General features: G+C 36.5%; 1 protein-coding gene across 1 annotated transcript; it reads left to right on the plus strand.

Moving 5' to 3' along the window:
* The first annotated feature begins 1,235 nt into the window (after window positions 1–1,235).
* Window positions 1,236–10,434, plus strand: smpdl3a (sphingomyelin phosphodiesterase acid like 3A). Its single transcript, XM_012857911.3, has 8 exons — window positions 1,236–1,478; window positions 2,442–2,655; window positions 3,953–4,097; window positions 4,404–4,500; window positions 5,397–5,560; window positions 6,396–6,576; window positions 8,335–8,459; window positions 9,106–10,434. The coding sequence occupies exons 1-8, from the start codon at window positions 1,385–1,387 to the stop codon at window positions 9,409–9,411; spliced, it is 1,326 nt and encodes a 441-aa protein (XP_012713365.2). The 5' UTR covers window positions 1,236–1,384; the 3' UTR covers window positions 9,412–10,434.
* The last annotated feature ends 379 nt before the right edge of the window (window positions 10,435–10,813 follow it).

Here is a 10,813-nt window from a genome sequence, read left to right on the forward strand (position 1 = left end):
AGAAAACATATGTCACCTAGACAGAAGTGAAACTTTTTGGTGTGTTCTGTTATTACAGCCTTTTGGGAAAAGAACAAAATACATTTGATTAAAACTAGTTGAGGTAGTGTGATGGTCTGGGTCGCTGTAGGACCTGGACAATGTGGCATATTAGATAAAAACCACAAATTCAGCTCTATTAGTAAATCTTGAAGGAGAATGGCAAGAGGCAGGAGCACCATGCAGCAGTATACTGATCCAAATCCCACCAACAAGTCAAACTTCTGAATGGCTCAATTAATATTATAACATTGAGATGCTGTGGTGTGATTATAAAGAGTTCATTCATGTGTTAAGAAACACTTCAGTGTGGCTGCATGCTATGGATTCTGTGAAGAAATGTGGGACAATATTCCTCCACAAGAATTACCTGGAAAAAAGACTGAATCTGAATTACTGAAGTGTGATCAGAGAAGCAACAACAGAAAAAAAATGTGAGGTGTAAATCCTTTTTTACTGCACTGTCCTCAAACGTCTCTGAAATAGATTTCTGAAGCTAATTTGGATAACAGGGAAGACCAAACATGTTTAACATCACCACTTGAAATTAAAAGGTCTCCCAAAAAAGAACTCAACAGCTGCTTATATATCTGCTGTTTTGTCTTGCAAATAATCTACTGCTGGTTCATTTTACATGCATATAAATAGGCCACATGATCTGCACTTTTTAAGGACATCTTGTTCAGTTATTTATGCTATTTTTAACAACTAACTGCCGTAAAGTATTTATTCTTCTGTTGCATATTTGCCCTTATTGTATGTTGTCCTGTTTTTATCTTTTGTTTCTTATTTATTTATTTATTTATTTATTTTACTCCTGTGTGTATCTGTATTCTTCCATAAGTCTTTCACTTGTTGCTGGTCCTGTGAATTTCCCCACTGTGGGACTTTAAAGAGTAGTATTTCTGTTCTATTATCTACTCTGAAGGAAGGAAAACTCTTTTAAAAATTGTTATTCAGTCGTACACCACAAGTTATGTTGATATTTTAACGCATTAATATTAAAAGGACACAATATGTTATTATGAGACCATATATATTGAACAAGAAATATAAAAAAGACAGAAAATGGCCATTTAATTTACATGAATTTAAGCGCAAACAAATGTAGTCCAAAAAGAGCATATTTAAGTTAGTTATCTGGTGTACTACGTCATAAATGTTGGCGCTCCTATTTTACTCCGCCCCCTTCGGCTCCAAAGCAGTCAGCTGATCGCTGACAGGAAGTACTACTGGTCGCAGTACTTCCTGTTTACTTCTGGGACGTGATCGGCTACCTTAGTGCAGCGACTTTACTCCGTTTAAATCCCACGGAGCTCCTTGTTTTGGTCACTTTTCTCTCATCATGGCTCAGGTTGTGCGTTTCCTTCTGCTCCTGCTCTGGGCTGCGTTTCCGGTCTCTGCAGCTCCGACCGGAAGCAGCTACCTGTCGGGAACAGGTGAGTGAAAAACTCCTGTTATTAATGACACCTGTTGTCTTGTATCAGTTTACAATGAAGCACACCAGCTTCAGTGCGATGGAAGGAAATAAACTTGTGTTTTTAAGCGCTTCTTGTTGCAGGTTAAACAGCAGGGAACGCACGACTGCCAGCTGCACAAATAAAAGTGTCAATTACTCCAAATATAGCCATTATGTGAAGGTCACTCATTAGCCGAATTGTTACAAAGGTTCTACTAATGTATACTAAAGGTTAAAATGTGTTGTTTAACAAGAGTAATATAAGCCAAAGGCAAACATCCAAGAATTAGTAGAATATTAAAGGATGTTCTGCCTGAGACATCAGACCTCTCTTCAGACTAAAAGTACAGTTACTCGAGATTAAAGATATTTTCTGGTTTATAAGAATTAAAAAGTAGCTGCTAAATCTATTTTTTTACAATATTAAGTGTAAAATGAATCATGGGAGCTTGAAAGGCCTGTATTTGAAACTGAAGTGAAATATACATACTTGTTGCAAGTATTATTCTAAAATACTATCACTAATGCTTTTGCAGCGCTAATAATAATAATAATAATAATAATAATAATAATAATAATAATAATAATAACAACAAAAGATGCACCAACCAGGCTGTTCTGATACATATCCCTGGTTTTCTCTAAGTTGACCAACTCTGATTTTGTTTTTATTTTTTAAAATTATGACTTTAAAAAGAATAAAAGAGTGAAGCTGGCATTAGTAGTTTGAAATCTAACAGAAAAAATATTAAGTTATCCCCTTTTATGCAATAAAGCACTGTTTTTTTATTTTTTATTCAAATAAAACAAGGGAGAAAAGGAGTCCTATTTTTCAGTATTTGACCTACATAACAGATCAAGAGAAAACTGTCTGATTCTGAAATGCACACTGACTTATTTTGTGCATCTCTAGCTATAATTAACCCACGTTCTGATTTTCCAGGCAGGTTCTGGCACATCACCGACCTCCACCTGGACCCCAGCTACCACCTGGCCCAGGACCCCACCAAGGTTTGTTTCTCCTCCAAAGGAGCCCCCGCCAGCCACGCGGGCCTGTATGGAGACTTCCTGTGCGATTCCCCCTACAGCCTGATCCAGTCAGCCTTCGCCAACATGGCACCGCTCACACAGCCGCAGGACTTCATCATTTGGACCGGGTCAGTACGCAGAGCGAAGGTGACTCCCAGTAATGGAGGGGAAGTGGTTTGATGGAGCTTTTTCTATACTATTGGTGGGTTTGTCTCGAGGTACAATTGTGCTGAACGTTGAATACGTGGATATTTGTCAGCAACAGAAGTAACCAGTTTATAAAAAAGTCATCAGTTTCACATTCTGTTCCCTTATTTCTGCAGTTGTGAACTCCACTCACTTTTATAAACCAAGGTTCTGAGATGTGAAGTTACTTTATATCCAATGTGACTATTTTTATGAGGAAAAGCAGAGTTTGCCCTATAAATTTGCTGCTAAAACTTCAATGAAAATATCAGCTGCATGGTCACTTTACAGCAAATAACTCTAATGATTAATTACTTGTGTTTTATTCAGAATTTTTTTCTAATATATTTGCAATGCTTCATGTTCAGGATTCTAAAGGAGTTTACAGACAATCAGCCTAAAATTTAAGCAGTTTGTGAGCATCAGCACTGTAACTGTAACAAAAACTAGCTATTTTAATTCAAATAATACAGCAACATCAGGCTCACACATTTTTACATTTCATTCACACATCTGGGAACTTTACCAGCTGTAAAAAATAATAATTTAGCCTCCAACATTTGGAAGGTAATGAAACTCTTGATCACTTTGGACCAGATCTTTTTAGTTTATGTTGTGATCTGTTACAAATGCTGCACATATAAATAGTTTAAATATTTTCTTTATCTTCTTTTTTTAAATAAGTTAATTCAAGTAATTTTTAACTGGTTATTTTTTTATAAGCTGTTTTGAAATTAACTTCACAGCATAGGAGAAAACAAAGATATGCTACTAAACAGATGTTTCCTTTTGTATTGTCTGGCTTGTGGAACTATGAAATCCCAGAGTCCCCTTTTAAAGTGTTTATAGTACATTTATTATCATCCTTGTGTGTTTCTCTGTCTATATGTATATATCTATATTTTATAAAGAAGGATTAAATAGTAAAGAGAAAAATCAAAGACTGTCCCTCAGCATTTATACCATGGTTTAAACTTTAAAGTGCGAGCTATTGTTACAGGAATGCACAGGAATCAGCCTTGAAAGCGGAAGTATCACTTCCCCCTTGTTGAACATTATGTTTCTCTGTGGTTTTTAAAGTGGGAATAATGATTTGACCTTAACCAATAAAAAGGTTAGGTAAAAGTCACATGCAGCTTTATCTCATGTGGTTGATTAATTAACCATTTATAACTCTTTCCCATCATTTTATTATTAACAAACTGTAATAAAGAATAGGTGTCCTGTTTTGTCTCTCAGGGACAGTCCACCTCATGTCCCTCCAGACGAGCTTTCCACAGACTTGGTGATCCAGGTGATCCGTAACATGACGCAGACCATCACTCAGTACTTCCCCAACCTGACCGTCTACCCTGCGCTGGGAAACCACGACTACTGGCCACAGGTAAGAGGGAGGATGGTCGTGGAGGCAACAAAAACGAATGTGTATGCAGTTAAACCTGATGAATCCAATCCAGTCCAGCTTTTTTATAAAGCACTTAAAAAAACATACAGTACCAAAGTGACGGATCTTTTAAAAGACATCAATTAACAAAGAACCATAAAACAGGGGTAGGAGCAATCATACGATCTGGACAAAACAGGTAAAACAACAAAATAGAGTTAAAAACTTTCAATTAATCAATTAGGATTAAATTAATTTTATATTTAATTTTATCTGTATTTTCACCATGACTATTCATTGTTTTAGGACCAGATGCCAGACTCAACTAACGCCATCTACAAAGCAGCTGCTTCTCTCTGGAAACCCTGGCTGGATACCGAAGCTCTCACAACGCTCTCACAAGGTACATTAAAGCCTTCCAGGATGTTTCAAATGGAACTACAGAGGTAAAGTGGACCAGGATGTTAAACTGAACTGCACTACTGCTTCAAATCTTAATCACATTTATTTCCGTTCAGTTTAATTTAGTGGCAAAACCCGAAACCACAACAGAGGTCATCTCATAGTATTAGTAGAAAAGTAAAGCGGTCTGTTTTTAAATCTGTTCACCTTTGGTCCATTTAAATAAGTAAATCCTAATATCCCTTCATTGCTACAACTTGGTTTTAACATCAAATCTTAGTTACTTCTACCGTAAAAATTTTATAAACATTTAAATTTACTTGTATCCTAATGTGAAAAACTTATATCTTTCAACTTAAATGCATTTTGAACAGATATGATGTTTTTCTGCAGACTTTTAATTAAACTGCATATATTTTTACATGCATACTGGTATATCTGTGCATCATGAACTAGGTTCTATTCTTGTGTGCCAAAGACAGGAAATGGATCATGATTGGTCCACTGTAAAAACGAGAGCATAGCATGTTTGTATCTGTCGTCTTTTGGTCATTTGTGCTTTAATCCAAATGCACCATTTTAAAATTTTCACCACTGTCAGGTATTTATTCCATTTCCTCTTTTTTTCACAATCAGCCTAGCTTAAGCACAGAAAATCAGCACTTTTTCAGTTACACGAAGCTGCAGTTTACCTGAAATTTTACCCCTATCTGACATCAATGTGTAAGAAATCACACAAAATATAGTTGTTTATATTTTTACTGTAATACATGTTAACTTGTTGCCATTTAAATTTTTGGCACAGCCTACTAATAGGTTTATTTCAAAAGTTTGGTTTCCACAATCTATAATTTACATAACTGTTATCAGATAAGCTGTGTTTTTTGTTTTTTAAAGGTGGTTTTTACTCACAGCTGGTAAAACCCGGCCTGCGGTTGGTGAGTCTCAACACCATCCTTTACTACGGTCCAGATAAAGTTACAAGCAACATGACGGACCCAGCCGGACAGTTTGAGTGGCTGGAGAAGACGCTGGAGAAAGCTGCTCAGAGCCAAGAAAAGGTTTGAACTCTCGCTTTAACGTGACTAACTCCATGTTGCTGTGTGGGGATCAGAGGCGGGTGGAGTAGCCAAAAGTTGTACTCAAGTAAGAGTAGCACTACTTCAACAATTCTTTACTCAAGTAAAAGTAAAAAGTAGTCAGCCAAGAAATTACTCAAGAGTAAAAAAGTATTCAGTAAGAAGGATACTCAAGTACTGAGTAACTAATCATAACTAATGGTTCAATATTTAAAAATGATGTAATCGGACAGACAAAAATGTAAAGTTATGTGTAAATTCTGGTATTTTAAAGATAAAGGATTTAAAGTCATTAAAGACAAAAGAAACACTTTTATAAATCATTTTTTCAACATTAATTTAAAAGCAATACTTACAGCTTGTTAGAACAGTGCAAAGTACTTCCAATGACAATATCTACTGTTTGCTGTACATTCATCTGACCTCCAAATGGCTCAATAAGCTCAGCAGATATAAAATAACATTAAAATTTCAAAGCTTGTATACAAACAGGAGATCATGAACTCTAGGTTTTTATCTCTCTGGTGTATTTTTGGTTAAAACAAGTTTGTTCTTTATTCATGAAGTCGCTCACAGCAGGTGGGGTAGCCAGAAAATTTACTCAAGAGTAGCGATACTTGAGTAACAATATAACTCAAGTAAAAGTAAACAGTACAGTGCAGTAAAACTACTCCTAAAAGTACATTTTGTTTAAAAAGTTACCCAAGTAAATGTAACTGAGTAAATGCAACTAGTTCCTACCCCCCTCTGGTGGTAATTTTTAAACCTGAATGCTCAGTCAGATTAATCCCGGCAGCTTAATGCATTTGTACCTTAGGTGTACGTCATAGCCCACGTCCCGGTGGGATACCTGCCCTTCGTCAGAAACACCACCGCTATCAGAGAGCACCACAACGAGAGGCTGGTGGCCATCTTCAGGAAGTACAGCCATGTTGTTGCAGGGCAGTTCTATGGCCACACCCACAGAGACAGCATCATGGTTCTGCTAGATGAACAAGGTAAGAAAAACAAGCGGCGTGTGCTCAAAAATAACCAAATTACTTTAACTATCCCTGGTTTTATTGGGGCAACTTATAAGCTTTTTGAGACTCGACCCTGTTTAATTATAAACAGAAGCTGTTAAATTTTAATTGTATACTTTAATACCCTGAACAAGACAAAACGTGCATTAACTGCACTGACAACGAAACATCAAAAATCCAAAGGCGTGGGCAGATTCAGTCCGTTGCTAACATCTGTGTTCACATGTTGGTGGGAACTCACAGTAAACTCTAAAAGTAGAATAAACATGAACCAGTAACTGCTAAAGAGGGATTCTAATAGTATCACTATTTCATGGAAGCTGGGGTTCCTGATTCCAGTTTTGGAGAGCTATTATCCTGCAGCTGTTAGATGCATCCCTGCTCCAAAACACCAGAATCCAACGGTTTTAATTCGCTCATCAGCATTCAGTCATTCAGGTCTACAGAGGCCTTTTTAAGGAAGCATCAATTTGATTGACATGTTGGAGAAGGGATCCATCTTGCTGTCCAAAACTGGACTTAGGTCCCAGCTAGTCTCCATGTTAGTGGGGTTTTCTCCTCAAAGATTTCAGTCAATGATTGAAGACGGTACAAGTATTTTTTGTTCTGTAACTTAGTCATCATGGTAACTACTTATGTCCAATGTGTCCTATTCTGATTATTAAAGGGATAGTACAGTTTTATACATGAGATTCTGTTAAGAAGTTATGAGCGGTCAGCGTCTTAGTTGCAGTTTGTTTTAGACCTTGATGTTGGATGAAATTGACGGTTTTTATCAAGTTAAACAACTCTGTTGTCAAAACTGTCATTGCAGTCCATGTAAAGCTGTTGCATGAACATTTAACCCTTTAAGCCCAGAAGGTTATAGGAGCGATTTCCGCCTGAAATTATATATATGATATAAATTACAGTACATATATGATATAAATTACAGTACAGCTCTAATTGTATACGTTTTAAATGTAAAATTTAGTTTTTGTGTAACACTAAGGCATTTTAAAGTGGAACGACTTTTACACTCGTCTCTAATTCTGATTCATAGGTGATCAAGTCAAGGAAATATTTTGATTTTCTGAGCCTCAGACTTTGTGTATCCACATCTTGACAATAGCTGCAGCAAATCTGTATTGAATCAGCTGAAACATATTTTTTTCACAAAGGTTTTATTAGGCAGTGTGACAGGCAGACCTCTGATGTTTGGCATAGTTTATCCCATGGGTGTCCAAAGTGTGGCCCCTGGAAAGATTTAGTCCATGATCATCATTTGTGGAGCCTGTAAAAGGGGGGGGGGAAATCACAAAATATTTTTTTGGAATATTTGTTTTTTGTTTTTCATTTCCATTTTATTGGCCTTCAAGTTCTTTTGATGTGACAATTTTGGCCCACGTGATTTTTAGACTCCCTTGGTTATCCAAACATGCCAAAACTGTTCCAAATGTGTTTTTCAGCTTATAAAAAGGAAGCAGTGAAATAAGATGCTGTAAAACCGAAAGTATTTGTGAAAAAGAAATTAGGGAATTATTTTAGTAACCTTAAAGCTTCCTCATTGGAGGTATTTAGGAAAGACTACTTTTAAACCATGATAAAATAGGTGTGGCTCTGCTTGGCCTGAGATTTGGCCAGATGGGTTTAAGGAGTTAAAATTTAATAGTTAAATAGTTACTAGGATATTTGTTGGCGGTAAAAAAAAAATGGAATGGAAACATAAGCTTATATCTGGTTGTGGTTCTGCAGGTAATCCTGTGAACTCTCTGTTTGTGTCACCGGCTGTTACTCCCATCAAAAGTTTCTTGGAGCGGTATTCCAACAATCCGGCTTTCCGCATGTATCTGTACGACGATAAGGACTACGGTGTCATGGTAAGAAGGTTACAATGAACTAAAGGCTTTTTTATGTTTTTTGTCTTCATCTCATACAAATAGCACAGATAGTCAGAGGTCTGGACTCACCTTTATCATTCAGTGACGTTTCTACATTGCAGCTATTAAAACTATGACTCAAAAGTATATAGAAGTATGTATCAAACACACAAATTTTAAATAACAGTCTGAAATGACATCTGTTGTGGTTTTGAGCTTTACAACTAAATTAATCTGAACTGATTTGGATCTGATTAAAAAAAAATCTGAATGTGTTCATTTACAAATTTGTCCTGTTAAGCTTGAGGCTTAAGAGCTTCATGCTGGGTATTGATTCAGTTTAGCAAACGTAATTAAGGATTACCAGAACTTTTTTTCTGACTTTAATTTATTCTCTTTCACAATCTTATCCAAGAACTGTATCAGAAGAAAAAAACATGGTCAGGTATTTTAACAGAATTAGGATTGAAAACATCTAATGTCCTTTCATGTCACTGCTGAAAGCTCGAAGCCAGAAGTTCTTTTATGATTAATCACGGTGCCAATCAGAGCACAAAAACTGTTTCTGTCTTTCAAACCGACTCAAAGACTTTTTTTTTCTTTCTTTCTCTCTCCCTCTATTTGGCGCTTTTCTTTCCGACTGAAGGATATCTGGCAGTACTATTTGAATCTGACGGAAGCCAACGAGAAACAAAGGTCCGACTGGAGGCTGGAATATATCATGACTGAGGCTTTTGGACTGGCCGACCTGCAGCCAAAAAGTCTTCTTCAGCTGGGCCTGAGCTTCATGCTGCCACAGACCAAAGCTTTCGACAAGTACTTCAGCCACTTCATGGTCGGCTACGACAACAGCATCGTGTGTGATGGAAGCTGTAAGGTCAACCAGGTGTGTGCCGTGCTCTGCCTGGACCTGCCGGCGTACACCAAATGTGCTGCAGGCGCAGACTGGTAGCGACATCTATCCTCAGGAAACATCTTTAATATCTGTTTATGTCTGTTGGGATGAAATAAAAGGGAAATGTTGGGCTCTGCCTTCACTGAAACCAAATATTCACCAGAGAATTTGACATGGAAGTGTTACTTTTACGTCACAAAACCTGAGATAAACACAAGTTTCTGTCCAAACGGGTTTTTCAGTCCAATGTCACTTTATGCTTTATGATGATGTTTGGAAATGCTGGTTTGGATTGTTACTTTTGCTGTTAGAATTTTATTTCTGTGTGCTGTCAGTTCAAAGGGATCATAAATAGATGCTGTATTTATGTTTCAGAAAATGTTTGGTTAAAATTGATTATTCTGGTGTTCTGTTGAGCGGCAGAGTTACACGACTACCTGATTTAATGATTGTGGTGAAATCTGATGATGAATGTTTATTTTTATAACTAAATGTCTGTGACTGAATGCATTCATAAAATTAATGCTAAAACCAGGTGTTATAGATACCAGCAAATATCATGATACATATTTCAGTTCATATTGCTCATAAATAGATTGATGCTTTTATTGATTTAAAATGCATCCACGTGCAATTACGATCCAAAAGTTGCAAATTCCTGCTGTTTACAGCAGGGTTCCTGCAGTTTGGTTCTATTTGTTTAATGGAAATTAATTCTTTATTTAGAATAAACTCAGGAAAAGTTTGTGGGAAAAGAAATAAAGTATACAAAAAGTGTTGTTTTCAAATTGTATGGCATATCCTCATATCTTCAAAAGATAAAACTTGACTTTCTAATGCTAAACAACAACTTGATAACAAATTTAACTGTGAACGTTTAGTAAAAATCATTCTTAATGTAATCTACTTAGTTAAAACATCTGCTGGATAAATCTTTTTTGATTTGTCACCAAACACATGTAGTTATGAAGTATTTCAGCGATGAATCAGATTTTACTGTTTTACTCGCCTGGGAACATTGTTGAACCAAAAAATGTTTCGAATTGAAGACAAACTAAATAAAATAAGCTGTCTACAGCAGAGCTCAAATGTCACTGAGACACATCCGTATACAATGTCTTTAAACATCATTTGCTGGTTCAAAACATAAGAAAATGTAATTTTAGAGGCACAAAGTATTATATATTATAATTTTTTGGTAAAAAGCTTTATTTAAACTGTTCTAAGTCATCCTTGTTTTATTATAGATTCATTAAACTTCAGTTAGGAATAAGTAAAGAAATGTACAGCAGCAGTAGAAGCTAGAAACTGAAGCTCCACGGACTAGTTTCCCCCTGCTGGAGATGCAGAGCGACAGCAACTAACCCCAGATGACGGCCCAAACTCAAGTTCCTCCCCTCCCACCGCCACCAGCCCCGCTCTTATTCTTCTCTTGTTTAAACTTTCTAGAAAATCCCCC

This window comes from Fundulus heteroclitus, chromosome 15, assembly GCF_011125445.2.
Source record: "Fundulus heteroclitus isolate FHET01 chromosome 15, MU-UCD_Fhet_4.1, whole genome shotgun sequence".
In the NCBI taxonomy this organism is placed as follows: domain Eukaryota; kingdom Metazoa; phylum Chordata; class Actinopteri; order Cyprinodontiformes; family Fundulidae; genus Fundulus; species Fundulus heteroclitus.